Below are 21,828 nucleotides of genomic sequence, written 5' to 3' on the forward strand. Positions count from 1 at the left end.
GAACAATGGGTTTCTAGAAACTTCGGATTTTTAACAATGGGTTTCTGAAAATTCTCGGAAGCCCACTATTGGATTATTAGTTACATCACGATCGCCCAAAAGACAATTTTTGCCATAAAAATCGCGAATACGGAATATTTGGCACTCGAGTTCTCGTTAGTACGATAGTTATCGTTAGTATGATGGACTTTTCGACTGCCAGACGTTCCGTTATAGAGATTTTAGTGAATTTTGGGCAAGGGCTTTGTGACCAATAATCACCAAACCCTGGATGACAGCACTGCCCTCTCCCTCCCCACTCTTCCCACGATTTTGTTTTTATAGGTTAGTAGTGAACAAGAATGCAAACAGACACCGGGAATCTAACCTTGGATGGAGAGGTGATAGAAAGAGTAAAAAAATTCAAATACCTGGGTACCTGGCTGAATGAAGAGATGGACCCAGATGAAGATCTAAGAATCCGCATCGAGATGGCTAGAACAGCATTTGTAAAAATGAAGGCGGCGCTTACAAACAAGCATCTCAATCTTCATACGCGGTTGAGATTCGCGAAGAGCTCCGTCTGGACAGTATTACTACACGGATGTGAGACGTGGACTCTGAAAACCAAGATGATCAGCCGCATTGAAGCTTTTGAGATGTGGATCTATAGGCGTATGCTGAAGATTCCGTGGACCAAAAAGATATCAAACGAAGCTGTCCTCGGCATGATGGGGAGAGGCAGGGAACTTGTTTCTGTCATCAAGCGGAGAAAGATGGAGTACCTCGGACACATGATACGGGGTCCAAAATACGAATTTCTCGAAAATAGAAGGAAAAAAATGGATTGGCAGGAAAAAGTTATCTTGGCTTCGAAGCATGCGCATGTGGACCGATATGAGTGCCGAAGAGCTGTTCCGAGCCGCTGAAGACCGATGCGGATATATTCAAATAATCGACGAGGTGGTCGCCAACGTCCGGATGCGGACAAGGCATTAACAAGAAGAAGTGAACAAGAGGCACATAATATATTCAGTGATGTCAAGAGTCTCATTTTTAAACTTTCAAATCCAAATGGCTTACAACAATAGCATGTCCAACGACCGACTACACAAATTTAACAATAAAATTAAAATACAGTAATTGTGCAAAAATAGATTAGATGGCCGAAAATGGCGTGGCGAAAGCTTTACGCCGGTCGGTAAAGCAACTCGCTTCCTTATCGGCCCGCGCCGTGGCGACATGTGTCTGCCGTCAGCCATGTAGTAGTCTCTGGTAGTCGACATTGCGGGCATTTTAACCGCGTTTCATTTATTAAAATCGCCACATTTGACATTTCCCGTCGCGAATAATCCACATTCGCCACGATGAGTACGATACTGGAAAAGATTGCGGCCATCGAGTCCGAGGTGAGACAGGAGAGGTTATGTAGCACGTCGGATCCGACGCAGGCTCACCAACCCACACCAACCAGGACGAAAAAAACTCGACCATACTTTTTCATACTCTTGTCATTTTACAACATTTCAAAATTGCACAAAATCTAGACTGCACAATATGCATTTAACCCTTTTTTGCACAGGCATTTTACAATAGCGACTCTCAACCTTTTTTTTTTTACTTGCACCTCTCCCCCCCCATTTTGCCGCCCATTACTAAAAAAAATTATACCCCTCATATTAAATTTTTTTATAATTTAATAAACAGTACGATAAAAATATAAAATACATACACACATTGAAAATATATAAAGGAGAATAAAAAAAAATATGAACAAAATAAAAAATAATAAAAAAAGTAGCATATATTTCCCTTTTTTTTCACTTAATTTTATATTGGATATCAAGGGAAACCATTCCATGCAACGTTTGGCAAAAGAGATATAAATGAATAATAATTAGACAAATTCTCATACTTACATCAATGATGCGTTCAGCAGTCTAAACTGTTTGACCGTCGTTTAGCAGGCAAATACTTACTCATGCTGCTTTTCATTTTCCAGATGGCCAGGACTCAAAAGAACAAAGCCACAGCCGGGCATTTGGGTCTGCTCAAAGCGCGGCTGGCCAAGCTCCGTAGGGAGCTGATCACGCCGAAAGGAGGCGGCGGGGCCACGGGTGAAGGTAATGTAAGACGCCGTCAGAAACCAGCCCCAAGATCCACAGAGTCCGTTAAAATTGCTCACGAGTCTATCTCATTGTAGGTTTTGATGTGGCGAAAACTGGCGACGCTAGAATAGGCTTCGTCGGATTTCCATCGGTGGGGAAGTCGACGCTACTGACTACCCTCGCCGGAGTATATTCTGAAGTAGCGGCGTATGAGTTCACAACGCTCACAACGGTTCCCGGCTGTATTAAATATAAAGGGGCTAAAATCCAAGTGAGTTGTTGTATACATTTTCTGAATATACTGTAATGTTATATCTTAAGTTCTTTATAATAATGCTTCTTGACAGTTGCTTGACTTGCCTGGTATCATAGAAGGCGCCAAAGATGGCAAAGGTCGAGGTAGGCAAGTTATAGCCGTTGCGAGGACGTGCAGTTTGATATTCATCGTTCTGGACGTATTGAAACCACTTCAGCACAAAAAGCTCCTGGAGCATGAATTGGAAGGCTTCGGATTAAGATTAAACAAACAGCCGCCTAATATAGCTTATCGGAAAAAGGACAAAGGCGGGATAAATCTCAATACTACCGTATGTATTATATAAAATTGAATTTGCTACTTATATTTACCATCATCTTTTACAGCCTTCCATGAAGACCTCTCCAACACCCTTCCATCCTCTGATATAATCCATCTAACTCGACACATCTTTACAAGTCTTGGTTACAATTCAAGCACTTACAATGTTATAATATTGAGAATGCCAAATCACCACCATAAATCTATCAAAGAGTATGTCGTTTTTGGTTTGCACTGAGTGATTATCTGATTTGCTGAGAGTTTGATGAGTTTTTTCTTTCAAACTAGAACTTTCGTAGCAAACTCTAATCACTAAAGTTTTACAGAACATTGTTTAACCCTTTGACTGCTACAACAACGATAAATCGTTGTTTTGAAATCGGCGAAGATTGCTACGACGATCGTTGTTGACGTCATTAATTGTCGTATTTCATTACTTTCTTTGCCCGCGCATCAGTGGCACGAAACATTTTTTTTATATACGTATTCATATTTATTTTTCAATCAAGCTTTATAAATATTTATCAATTTTTTAAAAGCTCTTCAATTTCGGGTTCATCATCAAAGTAAATTTCGGGTTCGTTGTCAAAGTCATATAAGGAGTTATTACTTGGGAATTGATTATTGTCGATAAATTCATTTTCAGAATCAGTAGAGCTGCTGATTTGTCGAGTTCCTCGGCGAGGAGCTATTATTTCGCTTTCGTCACTTTCACTGTCCGATATCATTTTGCAGAGTTAAAATAAATGGCAAAAAACAGTAGAAATCCGCTTTCAATTATATAGGTCACGAGACGTCACGAATTCGTGCAATCAATCAAATGCAACTGAAATGCATACAAAATGTTTATGATACATGTTGAAAAATTATTTGATTATTAGAAACTTCGCATCCTTGTGTGTCTCGCTCACACATACACAATTAAAACCAAGAAAGAAATAGAGAAAGACCGCTACCTGTTTCAAATGTATCGCATGTTTTAACAACGACAAATACATCGATGTCTAAAAATAGATTATTGAAAAAAATAATGCGTCGGAAACAATCGTCAAAACTTATTTAGTGTATATATGTAGGTATCTCTTTCGCACGCACGCATGTAAAAGCAAGACAGAAAGAGAGAGCGCGAGTCCACAACTGCTTCTTAAAAATGTATATAAAGTATTAAAAAAATTACGCGCGTTCGGCGAAGCAAGTATGTAAAAAAATATATTATATTTATTTTTTTATAAAGTAATTACAAATGTTAGCATTTTTCGCTTGGACATTGAAAAACCTCGTAGCAGCCAAAGGGTTAAAAGCCCTAGACATTTTTTTCTTACTTCATCCACCCACCAACTTGTGGCCTTTCTTGAATCCTTTTGCAATCTCTCGGGTATCATTCAAGTATTTACATTTTCTAACTTCTCACTTATGGTCTTCGTTACGTCCTTTTTTAACTTCTTGTGTACCATTCAAGAACTTCTGTATACCTACCCCACTAGGCTTTCCTTGCAATCTCTTGGGTACAATTCAAGTACTTGTGGTACTTCTCCATTCAAGTACTTGTGAAGACCATAACCACTCACTTATGGTCTTCGTTATGTCCTTTTGCAACATTTAAGAACTTCTCCCGTATACTTACCCTACTTGTGGCCTTATTTCCAATCTCTTGAGTACCATTCAAGCACTTATCTTGTCTAACCACTCACTTATGGTCTTCGTTATATTATTTTGCAACATTTTGGGCACCATTTGAGAACTTCTGTATACCTACCCTACTTGGGACCTTACTTTGCAATCTCTTGGGTACTATTCAACCACTTATCTTGTCTAACTACTCACTTATGGTCATCATTATGTCCTTTTGCAACATTTTAGGTATCATTTAAGAACTTCTCCCGTATACCTACCCCACTTGTGACCTACCTACCTTGCAATATATTGGGTACCATTCAAGCACTTATCTTGTCTAACCACTCACTTATGGCCTTCGTTATGTCCTTTTGCAACTACTTGTATACCATTCAAGAACTTCTCCCGTATTCCTACCCCACTTGTGTCCTTCCTTGCATCCTCTTGCAATCTCTCGGGTATACACAATACTTTTATTAAGTATTGTGACATGTTTTCTTAGAGTTCATTAAATTGTATGCAACATTTTATTATCTATGTACATCTGATTTATCAGATACCTATATAATATTTATTATACATTTTTTTATTCTTGAATTTTTATAGTGTCCTCAAACTGAATTAGACTCTGACCTGGTGAAATCCATTTTATCCGAGTATAAGATTCACAATGCCGATATAACTCTTCGCTTCGATGCGACCAGTGATGATTTGATTGACGCCATAGAAGGAAATCGCATTTACATACCTTGCATTTACTTACTTAATAAAATTGGTATTGTATATTACATCACAGTTCAATTTGATTTTACGCCTACATATGTGAATGTTGTTCATAGTATTTGTTGTGTTCTTTTAGACCAGATATCAATTGAAGAATTAGACGTTATTTATAAGATACCACATTGTGTGCCTATTTCCGCTCACCACCGATGGAATTTCGACGATTTGCTGGAAAAAATGTGGGAGTATTTGAAATTGGTGCGAATTTATACTAAACCGAAAGGACAACTTCCCGATTATAACTCTCCGGTCGTTTTGCACAGTGAACATACGACTGTTGAAGATTTCTGCAATCGTCTTCACAGATCCATAGTTAAAGAATTCAAAATGTATGCTGTACTTTTCTCTTTTGTAATATAATGTTCTTTATATGTACATTACTATTTTTCATATTTCCTTTTTTTTTTAGTGCGCTCGTATGGGGTTCATCTGTGAAACATCAGCCTCAAAAAGTCGGAATTGAACATGTTTTAAATGATGAAGACGTTGTGCAAATTGTGAAGAAAGTTTGATTCTTTTCATTTGGTTTTTTGTTACATTTTTTAATTTTTGAAGCGTTGATTTTGGAATAAATATACATATACGTATTTATTTTACGCAATTATATTTTTAACTTTTCTTGTTTGTTCCAAAATTGATTATATTAATTGTTTTCCACTTCATATTATTTTGTGAAAAACAAATTGTAATAACGAAATATATATTGTTCAAAAATTATAAACGAATTTCAATTATATGAAACTAGTGCTATGCCCGTTGATATATCAACGGGTGATTTCAGAAAAATAATCGATGTATGCATTAAAATAAAGTTATATGCACAATAATAATATAAAACAACAATAATTGTCATAATCGGAACTGATATAGGAATCAAGAATCATTGTCATAAAAAAATAGATTTTTTTGATTACAAACAAAAACGCCAAAACGTAGTCTCTTTCAAAATTATATATTTGAACCTGTATATTTATTAAATCATATTATAGGGCTCCTACAATTTATTACTGACTGGTTAATAAAATAAAATCATTATTAAAATAGTCAATGGAATTTTATTTAAAAAATATATTTTAAACTTAATTTTTTTCCGCAATACCAATGGTTAAGTTGGCATCCTGCTACCCCCACTCCCCGGACGCACGTGAGAAGAGACTGCCTTCGGAGATGGTTTTCCCTCCAGACTTCACCTGTGGCCGTCTCGAGATCACATCTGCCCAATATTCCAACATCCAAGCGCGGTTTGAGCCCAGTAGTAGCTGTACAGTTCCTGGAGCTCCGCTGTTTACACAACAGCCAGAAGCCGTCTACGTACAGGACGCGACCTATCCAGAGGACATTTGGACCTATGTATATAAACCCCCCACAGTGGACTCAACAAAACCCCTACATCACTAACGCGGTGCGTAGAGCTAGGGCAGTTGCGTCAAAGCTTTACCCATTATGCAAACCAAACAGTACGCTCTCGCTTAAAACAAGTGCTTGCTGTATAAATCCATCATCCGCCCACAACTCACGTATGCGAGCCCCGTGTGGGCTCACACTACCATCTCCAACAGTTCCATATTCAGACTACAGACAGTACAGAACAAATTCTCCGAAGCGTTGGGGGCGTTGGAGGCACTGGGATGCTGGAAGCGTGGGGGGCGAAGCCTCCGGGGAGCCGGTGATGCACAAAACGTATCACTTCGTAATTCGTGCATCAATTTCTTTCCGAAACTAGTCGTTTTCGATTCTGGATTCTAGAGGTACACACACACACACATTCATTCATCATTTCGAACGGGTTGCATTGCTAAGTGTATAATGTGCCACTTTTTATTACGTGCGCTGCGCCTATAAATTAGGGGCTCAGCAGTAAATAATGGTAAACGCCAAAATTTTTTTAATTTAATTTTTAGTGTAAAAATGATAATGAGACTTTTACAACATATATTCGTAAATTGTTCCAAATTCTCTCATGGCAGTGAAATCTCAAATTATTCCTACCATCATTTATAGCCGCAAATAACGAAAACATATTTTTTTAAAACGTTTCTTTCTCACTATCTCAAAAATTGACATATTTCGCTTACCATTATTTACTGCCGAGCCCCTCGAATTACCTTACATTATATTTGGGTCTACCTCACGGCACCGAAAGTGAAAAGGTCGAAAATCGAAAGATCAAAAAAAAAGGGTGCATGGTAAACGGTACTATGTATATATAATATATTATATATGAGTGGCATGCGGTGAAATTATCTCTCTTTTTGTCATACGCGCTTGTTTAATGTGCGCGCGCAGGATACGGGAGGAAAAGCCTGTTCCTCTTGTTCCTGTTGTATCCTGCTCGCGCAAATTATGTGAGGATGTACGACGGGGGGAGAGAGAGTTTTACCACACGCCACTGATAATTTTTCCACGTTAATTGCCTAATTGTTAATTGATAATTGCCACGAACATTTTCGACTTTTTTACGGTCACCCATTATACTTATATATAACATGTTACTTTATTTTTATTTGTGTTTTAATTCCTTTTCGAAACCACCCGTTCAACGGGCACAACACTAGTTAACAATAAAAAGAAGCTTCTGACAAACACAACTGTATTTCGATCGGCCGGGATATGGTCAACGGTTCGGTGATTACTAGTCAAATGTGAACCGGTCGCTCTAGATTGGTCACACGTGATCACCCGTCACACCCTAAAACTGGTCACGAGAAAACTGGTCACACCCGAAAATCGGTCACACCCAAAAATTAAAAATGAATGTATGTGTGTGTGTGTGTCTCGAATAAGCTGCTAAACCACTGAACCGATTACGATGAAACTCTCAGGATTTGTTGTGTGCATGTCCGGGAAGATTACTGTGAAATAAAAAACGGGAACGGAAACGGGAAAAATTGGAATGAGTGTCATTGCGACGCAATAATTTCAAATGTTTTTGTTTTTGTTTCAAACCTGCGTTTTTCCGACAAATGGGAACGGGAACGGGAATTGCATGCGTTATTATGGCATTGCAACCCATGCCGGGGCTGAGCTAGTCTATATACTATGGGGGATGAACGAATGAGACGACTGGCATGTTAATGCACGTGTTTTATTTATGACAGCCGAAAGTAGAGTGAGGTGGCTAGCTCCGAACATAATCGAGTTGGTCCCCACTCGCAGGAAGGTGACCAAACTCGACCATGTCGTATAGCGAGCCGCCACAATACATATATATATAAAAATGAATGTCTGTGTGTGTGTGTCTCGAACCGAAATAATAAATCAACACATAAATGCTTTTGCAATTAAATGGAGTAGTAGCATCCAGGGGAACACAGCTTCCCAAAGCATTCCGCGAACTTTTCGAAAGCTCTAAACTATGCTTTACTCATTATTAGATCCCCATGATGTAGGGGGCCAATGAGAGAACCCCTGACGCTGTCCAGCAGAACCCTCCTCTCAGCCTCCATCCCAGGACAGGACCACAGAATATGATCTGCATCCTGCTCCGGAAAAGAACACGGACAAAAGGACTCAGATACCAAGCCCATAGATGCGAGCTTGCCGTTAAAGTGGCCATGACCAGTTAAAAATTGACTGGTCCAAAAACTAGGCGACAGCCAATCACGCTCAAGGCGCGAAGTGACCCTCGGAAAAAAACAAATAGGTTTGTCTACCTTTAGAGGAACAATCCCATCTAAGTTGCCAAGCCGAAATAGCACAATTTAAAACAACAGACTTCAAACTTCGCCAGAATCGAGGATCATCGCACTGTGACTGATTAGGAGCACGGAAAAGGACGCCTGAGACGGAAACATCTAACCCACCACGAAGTTTTTCTCGAGCAGCTCTTATTTGGACGACCAAGTCAAGTGGCAATGTACCCGAAATAATCTGTAGTGAGTCTGTAGACGCAGTGCGATAAGCCTGGGTAAGAGCGATCAGAGGAAAACGCTGACCACTATTTAATGTAGGACGGACCGTCTTTAATTCGACACGATGACCCCAAATGCTAGATGCATACGTCAAAGAGTTCACAAACACAGCATCGTATACCAAGCGTTTTTCATGGAAACCCAAACCCCAAGAGCGACCACAAAGGCGACCAATACGACCAAAGGAAATCTTAGCTTTATCTAATGCTCTCCCAATATGACCATTGAATGTAAGCCTGACATCGAGAACAACACCTAAATACGTGTACTCGTTGACAAATTTGATCTTACAGTCTCCGAGTTTGATATTAGGGGCTCTAACAAGAGAACCCTTTAATAGTAAGCACTTGGACTTAGAGGGCGAGAAAGAAAGTTTGTTAATTATGGCCCAATCGTCTAGATGGTGAAGTGCCGCAGTAGCTCTACATTCCATCTCAACACGGGACTTTGCGTGCGTTAACAACACGATGTCATCAGCATACGCAACCAACCTGCAACCCTCCGGCAAATTGATTGTAAAGAGGTCATTGACGAGAATGTTCCAAAGGATAGGTCCCAAAACGGAGCCCTGTGGACATCCAATAGAGAGATCCCTGAAACCAACCTATCCTCCGAGTTCGAAAACCAATTTCCTATCCGACAAGTAACTCTGCAGTAAGCATAGTTAATTCGGATGCAGTCCCAGCAGACGCAACTTGATCAATAGCATGGGCCACCAGGCATTATCAAACGCTCCAGCAACGTCCAACAAAACAGCAACTACATACTTGGATGGAGAGTCCGAAGACTCCCTTAAGACACAGCGAATTGCATCAACAGTAGACTTTCCCGATCTAAATCCAAATTGACCACCGGATAAAACAGAGTTATCGTCAAGGAAACTATTGAGCCGACTCGAAATTAACCTCTCTAGGACCTTCCCAAGAATAGGCAACAAACTGATTGGGCGATAAGCCTTAGGGTCACTTAGCCAGTCTATCAGTATTATGCTTTTTAATGACAAACAATTTTCCGACCTTCCAGCAACTAGGGAAGGTTCCAAATTTAAAACAATTCCTATAAACATTGAGAAGTTCAAAATTACCCACCGACCAAACAACTCTGGCGATATCTCCGCCTATCATATCAACTCCAGGAGCCTTACCCCTAGCCATGTTATTAAAAATCGCACTAACTTCCTCCGAAGTCGGAAGGTCTTCATAGCAACTAAGTTCAGTAACATAAGAAGCAATATTACGGATAAGAACGTGAGCAGGTAGATCATTGTTAAAGTGATCAACAGGGATAAATGTATTCACAAGATTATTAACCGCTTCACTACTAGATAAAGCAAGGTGACCATCAAGAGGACTACGAACTCCACACATAATAAAAGCGGGGTCCCTAGTGATGGCCTTATACGCTGGTCCCCAAGGTCCCGACCCTGCTTGCGAGCTAACAAAATTCTCCCAAGACTTTTTTTTTGGACACCAAAATTTGACGCTTAAAAAGTGCAGAAGCTCTTCTAACCTCGATACCAAGGGGCATTAACAAATCTGGACCAACACCACGACGCTTAGCCGAGCGTAATTTACGTATAGCCCTTTTGACTAAGGATTTAAGGGATGCCAGGTAGTCATTCCACCAAGGAGTAGAGCGCCTACCTACAGCACCAACTCTACCAAAGACGTCTTGTGCTATATTAATAGTGGCAAGGTTAATTGCAGAAGCACACAAATCGGGAGCACAAAAATCAGGGCAACTGTTTGCAGCAGAATATATGTCAAAGAAATTACAGAGACGAGTTTTGAAATTTATCCAAGATAGATCGGTGCCGTTACGAAAAGGTAAGGGCAAACCAGACACAAAATTAATAGGACTATCAAAGTTTACGTCAAAAGTAATTAAGTTATGGTCACTCAGAGTTTCTCCCGAATGAACCCTCCAATCTTCCATATCACCTGCATTTAAACCCAAAGACAAAGTGACATCAATATAAGAAGAGCCAGCAGGACTTTCAAACGTCGGAATATCATCTCTGTTGTTGTGGATATGTAGGCATATAGTACAACTGAAATGATCTCATCATGTCACTGCGACACATATCCAGGAAAGTCATTAACGCATGGCACACGCTCGCCTCGTCAAAAGGTCGACACGTGTTTCTATACACGTGTCTTGGAAACAAAGGAAGAACTCACTGAACCCATAAAAACCACGAACTACGTCCAGGCGTATGAACCCATAAAACCACGCTCGCGAGTACCAAGAACAAAAGATGTGCACACGACACACTTCAACCCAAAACGTTTATAAAGCAACGCAGCAACCTCCACCGGCAGAGTGAGCCTCTAGAGTTCAACTAGATCACATCTCCGAAGAAACCTCTTCGTACATACAATAACCATTGTACCAATTGAACGCAAATAAACGATCCTCTTTCAAACTACACAACACGTGTTTCGTTAGACCGGGATACGGTCAACATACCTTCCCTGTCTTACACTGGTGACCCCCTCACCTGTTCTACACTGGTGACCCCCTCAACGAACGTCGCAACTTCGCCGCAGCCAGCACTACCTGTCTTACACTGATGACCGCCGACTACTAAATTGGCGATCTTACAGATATATAGATCGTTTTGACAGATAAAGTCTTCAAGGGCGCTACCCCAAACGCATCTCCTACTATCATTTGTGGGGCAAGGATCCCAAAGTGGGGAGTCAGAATTAAGATCACCACCAATGATGATCTTTTTAGAAGTAGGGCGCAGATGACACAAAATATTTTATTTATAACAAGCGCTATTTTATTTATATAAAATAAAATAGCGCTTGGCTCAATAGTGTGGGCCGCTTCGATAGATGTCTCAAAAGCGCGCGCTCAACATTCGACAGTTGCAGCCGTGACCCGTGACGGTGACGGTGACGGTGACGTGTGGCGCACCTGTCTGTCAGAGGCGAGAGTGCGGTTCTCGAGCAGTGCGAGTGCGAGTGTGGGTGTGGGTGCGGGCGAGTCGTGACAGAACGGAGCGCGCGTGCGGCTGAGTGGAGGGGCGTGGAATGCGGCTGCAGCTGCGACGGCCGCCTAACATGACGGCCGTCAACGTCAACGTCAACGAGCTGGACGTCCTCGACAACTGGGAAGAGGTCGACGACTCTCAAGTACACACCACTCGCCAATCACCAATCTCTCTCTCTCTCTCTCTCCTTTCTCTCGCTACCACGCCGTTGCCGTCGCCGTCACTGTCAACCTAACCTAACCTAACCCCTGTCACTCGCTCTCGTTTCAGCTGGAGCGCGTTTGGAGTCGAGCGGCCGCGCCCCCCTCCGCCGCTCCCGCCCTTCCCCTGGCCCTGCCGCTGCCGCTACCGCAAGCCCACGCGCCCCTGCCGCTGCCCCTGCCTCTGCCCATGTCGGAGCAGCTCTTCTCCATGGCCGGCGCCGTTCCAGCCCCCGCCGTCCGCATCCTGAAGAGGCCCGGAGCCGGCGGGGCGCGCCCCTCCCCCGGGGGCGGAGGCCCCGCTCCCGGCGAGCCCCCCGTGGAGTCGCGCAACCGCCCCGTCCGGACTCTGCAGCAGCGCCAGCAGGAGTACGAAGCTGCGAGACTCCGCATCCTGGGACAGGCGCGCTGCCCCGACGACACCGAACACACGTGAGTATTACCACCACTTCACAACCACACCTTCTGATCATTTTTTTATTTATTCCAGCCAATGACATCTAGCGAAATGAAAGTTACATGACGACCGACCTCGTACTGTCAGTGAACGTTGTGTTTATATAAGTCTGGGATGAGTTGAACATAATCAGGAATTTGATGATTCGAATCGCACTGCAATATCTTGAGTTTTTAATCTAAACATAAACGAAGCCTGTCTTAATCATTTGAAATGGAACTATTGGCAAAGTATTGAGGCGAAAACACAGAGTAGGACGTGTTGTTCTTTTTTTACAAGCCTCTTTAGATGCTTTTTTTTAACCCTTCGAGTGCTGATGTCTTTTCTGTTGAAAGCCCGCCTACATTTCCAAGTAGAATTATTTAGAAACAGGTATACAAAATTGTAGCTTATCCAAACAACAAGGGTTTCGAGTTTTGTAAAGGTGTGCTTAGACTTTCTAATCTATCTTGCAACAATATAAAATAAACGAAAGAAGTCTATTGATGAATGTATTTTTCCAAAACTAGTTCCATCTTTTTCATTGTTGTTAAAATGTAATGCTCACAATCTAAAATACTCGGCAGTTAGGGATTTCCATCGGAAAATTTTACTATGGTTATAAATTTAGAGATTCCGGTGTAAACGAATCTTTATAAACGTTAACAAATGAATGACACAGATTACACCAGAGTATCGTAACCTTTGGATATTCGTGGCACATATTGTTTACGACTTGTAGAGTTTGTCAACTACGTACATACATATGTACTTCATCGGCAGTTATTCCGTATATATGCATAGGGACAAAACACTAACTAACATCGGTTTTCTCCCTCACTCGCATGCATTGGGCCAAAGTGCTGTTCAGAGAACACATATTACCGCGGTGCAAAGGTTACGATGCTCTGGATTACACGACCCATGTTCAATGCATTTTTTTTTTTCAATGCTACCTGGAAAAGCTTGGCTGGTTGTATTCTTGTTTATTTTTTTATATACTCAATGTCTATGGGCTTTTTTCAGGCCCACCGGCTTGTTGTTAAAACGCCAATCGGCGTTGGTCAGCATCCAAAGGGTTAGCTAAATCAGATTTCATTCATCTCGAATATAAAAAATTGTAAGTTTGAGCTATAGTATAAGTAGTCATTTTTTCCTCTACGAATAACTAAGAACACTAATAGCGATTGACCAGGACTTATATTTTATTTTATTTCTCCAAATATACTGAATGCAAATTCTTCATACATTTTATGTATTCGTCGTCAAAACCTCTATGACTCGAATTATGTCATTACGAAACAAAAACATTGATCAATATCAACAGAAATAATTATTTTCACGAGTAGCCTCTTATACACATGTCTCACAAAGTGAGTTCGAAATCACACAGGGAAGAACGGCACGTTGTGTGCTTTATGATTACGACACACATTATTAACCCTTTGCCCGCTTTTTTATATTTACTCAAGTAACCAGATATGTTAATTAACACAAAGTTTTATTTTAAACAATAAAATACATAATATATCTCGTAGTTTTGGCTTAATTGTCAAATAATCATTCTTCATACAATTGAGACGTATCGTCGCCATTGTTCAACAGACGTGACGTCACATAAACGAGGTTTCACTATGGTTCCACAAAAAACTAATTTTGACTGGTATATATTCATTTTAAGCATATTGAATAGATGGCATTCAACTCTCAGTAATATATTCAACCAATTTTGAACCTTAAAACAGTTGAAATAGGCGCATATAAGGCTCAAAATCCCGTACAAAGTTCAGAAATTCTATGGAAGACAGCCGCGCTACAGACTTGTCGCTCAAAGCTTCCATAGGAGACGGCCGCGGGCAAACGGTTAACTAGACGTCTGGCGTCCAGTATAGTAGCTAGCGGTTTTTTTTAGAACAGTAAAGCAAGTCTTAAAAAAAGAGCCTTGGAAAAAGACGAACTATCACAGTGAAATTGATTCCATTCGGAATTTTTTCACTTTATTAAGCTGTAAACGTGTTTCTGCTCGTTCTCACTATTGTAATGTGGGAACATGAGAAAGAGTATCCACTGTCTTAGTGCAAAGGATACGCTGGAGTTCTTACAGACTTAGGCGAGTGTGCGCGTAAACAATAGACTCGCCAGGGTAGACCTTTACGTGTCTAGACAATAGACACACTAATGGATCGGGGAAGCTGTGCTGTGCAACTTGTCCTTTATAAGGAAGTACACACGGTAGATCAGATTATTCTGGAGTGAGCGGTGGATCTCCTGAATCGTTGAATAAATGCTACGAAGTGACTTTGGCCTTCCATTTGGATCCTGAACCCTACAAAACAGTATTACGGAAAAAAAATATATTTTTGCCTTTAAAATTCGCTAGATCATTAATTATACGTATTTCAAAGCAATAAAAAATCACAATCAATAGGAAAATCATCTGACTATTGATTGCAATACTCACTTTTGGCACAACGATATTTGATTTTGAATTAAAGACTGCAAAAATCGAAAATCTGTAAAAATCGCACGTTTTTTTAAACGCTCATATCCCAATTAAGTAAGCCAACAAAAATTAATGTCACATTCAAATTCAGTGGTTTTTTGTGAAAATAATTCGATATATGTATACTCAATATTGATCAATTTTATTTTTAATGGTTACCTCAACTTGACATGAAATTATACACACTGTTGGAATATAGTAAATCATCGTCGAGCGACGGCACATTGACATCGGGCATGTCTGGTGCTAGATCGAAGGAATCAATCTGATCCTTCTCTTAGTTGTCGCTCATCGCCAGCTCCAGTTCGATGAGCTCTTTCGCCACCGACGACTCGAGCAGATCCTGCACGTCGTACGTCTCTCCGTCGCTGGACGCGTTCCGATACACGGAGCCGTCCAGCTCCGATTAACCAACGTCCAACGGGGAGCAGCAGTCAGCTCCGGTGTGCTCTTTATCGTCCTCTCTGCCGTACGAATAAGTGGAGATCAGATTGTGGAGAGATTCGTTCTGATCGATCAAGCCGAGATCCACATCGTGTTCAGATCTATGTCGTCCAACGACATGTCCTCGATGAGATTACCAGTCTTTCCAACGTCGTTGTTGTTAAAGGTGTCGTTGGGTAACGGATATTCATCGTGAGGTTTCTTCACAGAGGCGTTGACCAGACCTGCCGAAGTCAGCGGCTTTTCCGTCTTGTGGTCGACCTTGTGCCATCGGCGCACGTGTTTAAGCCAGTTGAGATAGTTGGTGAACGGCTTGGTGCAGTATTTGCAAGCGTATGGCTTCTCTCCGGTGTGTACGTTCATGTGATCTTTCAGCTTCAGCGAATTGAAGAAGCCCTTGTTGCAGACTTTACAGAATAGAGTGGCGGCTTCGGTGTGCAGTTTGTGGTGGTCGCTGAGGTACCGTCGCGTCTTGTTCGACTTGTTGCATATCTGGCACACGAATCGTCTGTCGTTTGAGTGCGCCACGAGATGGTCCTGGAGTTTCGATTCGTTGGTGAATGTCTTCGGACAGAATTCGCAAGGGTAGGGACTGTTGTTGACGTGATTCTTCATGTGAATTTTTAGATTGGCTTTCTGCGTGAACTTCATTCCACACGTATCGCACATCAGGCACTGGCCGAGTTTGTGCTTCAGCATGTGCATACGGAGACCGGTGGTCGATTGTAATCTAAAAAAATCTATGTAAATACTACAACATAAGTATAATAAAAGATTCAAGAGAGATTCGTTCTGATCGATCAATCCGAGATCCACACACATTGTGTTCAGATCTATGTCGTCCAATGACATTTACACGTTCTACGCAACACGTTCATCGTTCATAAATTGAATACTTCATATTGAACTAAACTTTCAAATAGAAAATCAAACTTTTACTTATTTAATTGATAAATATTTATAAATAAATATGATACGGGGGGGTTGTCGAATTGCAAATTATTGCCGTTGTGTGTTCTCTAATGTTATTGTAAAACATTGTTTTATTTGTTCCAGGGCGCCCACTGTACAAATAAAGATTGACAATAACCGACTGGTAAATGTAAATAAGCCGAAAGAGAAGCAAAACGAACAAATGCCAACACTGCTCCACAACAACATAGTATCAGTCCAGCCTAGGATAGTGAATCAGAATCAAACCAACGGCATCAGTCTTCTACGCACACCCAAAGGACCCGACAACTCCAGAGGTTTCAATCTGAGAAGATAGCGGAATTTCACGACAACGATATGCATCATCATCAAACGTATTGGTTTCGTTGCAAACTCCTCGCCGCCTTCTGCGAGGGTATTTTTTTAAATAAGAATCGCTCTGTCTGATGACAATCAGCAAAACATTGACACAATCAATAAAATGCTACTGAAGTCCGAGACATTCACGACTAACTGATAGTTTCTGACCAGGTCGCATTCTAAAGCGTCAACTTGCATTATCGGAACATGTAAACGATTCTTACTTAATAAATGACCCTCGTATTACACACTTTACTTTCACAGCTTCTGATATGTATATTACTTTCTATCGTATCTAACGGAATCTGTATTGTGTGATGTTTCTTATGGATATTTTTAGAAATGAAAAAACTCACCAAGTGACCTAAATTTTGTGAAATATCCAACAATTCGGATATCAAAATCGTTTTTATACACCTTTTCAGTTTGACAATGAAACATTTGAAATGTTTTTGATTAAATATGAACGCTTTTAAAAGACAACAAATCGACGTAATTTAAATACGATTAATTAATTATTTAGTTGAAGTTTCACTTGTGCGTGTCACATATCGTATATTACAGGTTTTTCATTCCAAATTGACCCATTTTCATTTCAAATTGAGCCTTTTTCAATTCGGATGAATCCGATTTCATTTCAAATTGACTCCTTTTCAATGTCAATGTCAATTTGAAACGAAAAAGGTTTATTTTGAAATGAAAAATGGTCAATTTGAAATGAAAAATGGTCAATTTGAATTGAAAAAGGGTCAATTTGGAATGAAAAACCTATATATAAATATATATATGTATGCATATTTATAGAAAATCTCTTTATACTTTGTCTACATTTATATGTAAAAATATGTATGCACCAATATATATTTTGCTGCTTATATTATCATATTCTTAATATTATTAGCTTAGTGTTTAATTTTAATTAAGTTTGTAATACTGTTGCATTATTTTTAAAATGTGTGACTATAGCATAATATATTTTACTTAAGTTGTTGATCCCTCGTTATTTATTATATGATATGATGATGTATAGATTGTCTAATTTTTTCTATTATTATTTTATATTATATGTAACTTGAATGATTGTATCATGAGCTTTTCACAACAGTCTTGAGAAACCGTTTAATATAATATATATAATATAACTGTATATATTTAATCATTATATTGTGTCTCACAATCATTTAAATTCGTGTAATTCGGTCATTCCCAACCGGTGGCACGTTGGAAGTCGCTTAAAACTTAATATGTTAGGAGAAATACTGCGATAGTTTGTTTGTTTTCGTCCTTTCTGACCAAACTTTGCATGGGGCGACTTCCAATGCCGACTCGCTGTATCACCTCTTAGAAACTCTTCATCAAACGTTTTGATATCGTTTGAAATATCGACTATATAAGACAATTCTAATATGAGGAGTGCAAATGTATGCGAGCCAAATAGGTTGGGAACAACGCTGATATATGTCATTGTATCTTCAGCGTGTAACGTTTTCGTTTAATTCGTATCGTTAGCAGGCTTCTGGTTAAATGTATGCAAAAAGCCTGACATCGATGTAAAATGTATGATAGTCGTAAGACATTTTTTCATGTATGATTAATATACTTATGGATTTTGATATAGCATTATGCGTCGGAGTCAGACTATTCTTGAATAGTGGAGCTCTGCCGACCGATTTTATTATATATATATATATATATATATATATATATATATATATATGTATATATATGTATGTATGTATATATATATATATATGTACGTAAATGACGGACTGAATCACATAAATTTTAATTTTAAGTTTATTTTAAAATTACTATTTAAACAATTGTAAATTATACTATTATATATTTATATTGTACTCGGCGTTGTTCACGTTGTATGTATTTATTGAGAAAAAATATAAAGGTGTCTCTCTCTCTCTCCTATGTGTATTCTATCTGCGTGAACTGTCTCAAAGGTTTAATATATATGTATACTTATAGGCATTTTATTAAATTTTTGTAAAGAAAATAAAAACATACAATTTGTTAACACAATCTACGTACAATTTTCTTCCAACCCCCCCTAATTTGATTCACCGAATGCTGAATTCGTCCCGTTGTATAACTATTGTATCCTATACAAATGTACATATGTGACTTACAACCACTCGAGTGGCGCATTAATTGAAAAACTCACCAAAATCACGCATGGAGGACATCTTGCTGTACATTTTCGATTTATATTTATTCCAATATGGTGTAAATGTCGCGCTATTATTCATAATGGTTGTGGAATATCATGAAGATACATTAAGACGCCAACATGAGTCATAAAGCGACTCAATATAATTACTAAGTTAATGATTTACAGGTACTTGTCTGTTATATGGGCTCCATCGAGAATTCAGTATACTCACTAACACAAACGGTGCCATCAAAACTTTCAAAGATGTTAAAGGAGAACTAACGCAATAGAATTCCATACAAAAGTGGCAAGGGGTATTTGGATGTTAACCGAGTTTCAAAGGCGCTTAAAAAGTTCTTTTTAAGCGCCTTTGAAAATTATAACTTCTCGAAACTGCGCTACTATTCAGTGCATCTTTCCGGGAACAAACATAAACATATACATGAACTTTGTAAGCGGCCAACAGTCGGAGTATATTATTTTCTGTAATATTGTGAGATTGATTGATTTTCTGTCCATCAGCTCCATATTTTATTTATATTGAGTCAAAATTTGTCTATTCCTTAAAAAGGTTACTGACAACTGCGTTATAGTTTTTACCAGGACTATGAAGTCAGAGTCAGAGTCGTAAAAAATCAAGTTATTTTTATATTGACTTATTTTTATTATTTTCACAAGGCTTTATATAAGGTTTATTTCTTAATATTACGGAATGCGTCAACTGGACTCTAATTTTATTAAAGTAAATCGACTAACATATTGAAATTTATTCATTTCTTTATAAAAATCGTGAATTAAATTTACATTATAAATAAAATGGTTGAATTGCACATATTTTAATGTGTTCTGGCCAAAGCTGATGTTTCCTCCGTCTCATACTTTTTTTTTATTAAATTGATTTGTTTGTTATGAAATTCATATACATATACTATGAATGTAATTACCTTTTATTTATACCTATTTTATTACCAATAATTCAATAAATTGGGTTAAAAGTCAAATTTTAGTGATTTCTTTAGTAATTCCTTTAATTTTTTATATTTTGAAAATCGCTATCATTTTTACATACCTCCTTTACGTTTCACTTACGATTACAATTCAGGAAAAAGTTTGCCTCTTATCCGATCGTTTTTGTACTTTGCCATATTGCTCATTTTGGTCATCAATATAAGTAAATGGATCCTCCGCCATTTTAATGGTGCAAAAATATCGTGTAAGACGCGTTTTAAATCTGCCCGGCGAGATAGTCGTTGACGTCTATCCACTGTTTGTTTATTAGTTTTTAACATAGATGGCGGTAGAAAAATAAAATAGTGGTATTTTTATTAAAAATAATGTAGGAAGTCCTGGGTATAGGGGGAGGGGGGGGGGGGTTGCAGGAGAGAGACAATTAATTATTACTGCTAATGTTATACGTTGGCAAGAAAAGTCCATCTTATTACAATCGTTCAAGTTGGAGCCGGAGTCAATAAATTCTGATCCTACTCCACAGCCCTGGACAACGCTAAAAATTGCAATCGTGAAAACCAATTCCGGTTTTTCCAAATAACTTAATGTCATTGTTTAATCATATATATAATATCGCTATTATGTGTATCTGCGATAACGCTCGCCATACTATAATAGTAGTTTATTCGACATACATACATATGTACGTCACAGATAAAACAATGCGAACAAAACGTACGAATACAATAGCAAAAGAAAAAAACTTCTATATATACTGTTTGCTACTAATGTTTCCTCTGGACAAGTCTCTGAATTTAACGCCATCTATTGAAAGTTTATTTAATTAATTTTTCTATTGGTGTTTTATATTATTAATTTGTAAGTAGATAGGTAGTTTTTACCATATTTTTTTCATATTAAACAATTAAATATATTTAAAAGGTATGTATTTGAAAAAAATTCAACCACGTGCAGACACATTTCTTTTAATTTTTTTTATTTAATAACTTAATATGCCATGCAATGATATTTCATCGGATACAACTCTAGTTCAATATATTGTTCGATATAACAACAATCACTAAATGCGTACTGTCACTTTACTAAAACTGTTTGCGACACCTAGACGTCATTCATTCAACTACTGTGTGATTGTTGGAGTAAGTGTGTACACTCATTGCTCGGTTGCGCCCATTTAATAAATAAGTACCGATTTATGCCCCATTTCAATTTTCTTGACAATGGCTAAACTAATATTCAATTCATACCAGTCAGAACATTTCAGCTGACCAGTAAGAATCGCATAAGTTTCTTCTTATATACTGCCAATTCGACTGAGATGAGGCATATGACAACGTTTTCTATACAGAAGACTACATTCGCATACATTTAAATTTACAAATATGTATATACAGTACAGACAATTAAGAAAGGCCTGTTTAGTTTACATCTTCACCGATTCCTATCCTGAGCAAGTCACTGTTCATTAATCAGCAATGGACAGCACCTGTCTACTCAATTCCTGGCGACTACATTATACATGTATCAGTGTTTAATCTGTCTGTATATTTAATTAAGATTTGATAGGGTGCTACTTTAGTATGCGGTCTACCTTTGAATCGCATTAGACTATTTTTTTATTTGTATCGTAGCAACGAAATATTTATGGCAATTATTGTTTTTTCCTGCCGCCCCATAATGTTGTCGAAGCATTTCTATCAAAATATCGTCAGCAGATACATATATTTTAAACAAATCGTAAATGAATAGGGCCATCCTTAACTTAACCTAACCTATCCTGACCCTTAAATAAATAGGTGTTGGCTGCTAAGATATGTTTTTGTTTATGAAAATATTGATGAAATAA

At 38.8% G+C, this 21,828-nt stretch overlaps 2 protein-coding genes across 2 annotated transcripts; both read left to right on the forward strand.

Moving 5' to 3' along the window:
• Positions 1 to 1,156: 1,156 nt before the first annotated feature.
• On the forward strand, positions 1,157 to 6,122 carry 128up (GTP-binding protein 128up). Its single transcript, XM_077432278.1, has 7 exons — positions 1,157 to 1,388; positions 1,982 to 2,102; positions 2,183 to 2,358; positions 2,435 to 2,674; positions 4,885 to 5,053; positions 5,138 to 5,390; positions 5,471 to 6,122. Exons 1-7 carry the CDS (start codon positions 1,347 to 1,349, stop codon positions 5,571 to 5,573), a joined length of 1,104 nt encoding a protein of 367 aa, XP_077288404.1. The 5' UTR covers positions 1,157 to 1,346; the 3' UTR covers positions 5,574 to 6,122.
• Positions 6,123 to 11,942: 5,820 nt separating this feature from the next.
• Positions 11,943 to 16,887, forward strand: LOC143912848 (uncharacterized). The gene is made up of 3 exons (XM_077432280.1): positions 11,943 to 12,115; positions 12,244 to 12,605; positions 16,613 to 16,887. Exons 1-3 carry the CDS (start codon positions 12,014 to 12,016, stop codon positions 16,824 to 16,826), a joined length of 678 nt encoding a protein of 225 aa, XP_077288406.1. The 5' UTR covers positions 11,943 to 12,013; the 3' UTR covers positions 16,827 to 16,887.
• Positions 16,888 to 21,828: the final 4,941 nt, after the last annotated feature.

Source organism: Arctopsyche grandis, chromosome 6, assembly GCF_051622035.1.
Source record: "Arctopsyche grandis isolate Sample6627 chromosome 6, ASM5162203v2, whole genome shotgun sequence".
Classification (NCBI taxonomy): domain Eukaryota; kingdom Metazoa; phylum Arthropoda; class Insecta; order Trichoptera; family Hydropsychidae; genus Arctopsyche; species Arctopsyche grandis.

Bases quoted from the DNA above. Each gene is read 5' to 3' on its own strand.
- 128up (XM_077432278.1), top strand. From the start codon at position 1,347: ATGAGTACGATACTGGAAAAGATTGCGGCCATCGAGTCCGAG. The intron at 2,359-2,434 runs GTGAGTTGTTGT...GCTTCTTGACAG, and splicing joins ATAAAGGGGCTAAAATCCAA to TTGCTTGACTTGCCTGGTAT. The intron at 5,391-5,470 runs GTATGCTGTACT...TTTTTTTTTTAG, and splicing joins ATAGTTAAAGAATTCAAAAT to TGCGCTCGTATGGGGTTCAT.
- LOC143912848 (XM_077432280.1), top strand. From the start codon at position 12,014: ATGCGGCTGCAGCTGCGACGGCCGCCTAACATGACGGCCGTCAACGTC. The intron at 12,116-12,243 runs GTACACACCACT...CTCTCGTTTCAG, and splicing joins AAGAGGTCGACGACTCTCAA to CTGGAGCGCGTTTGGAGTCG. The intron at 12,606-16,612 runs GTGAGTATTACC...TATTTGTTCCAG, and splicing joins CCCGACGACACCGAACACAC to GGCGCCCACTGTACAAATAA.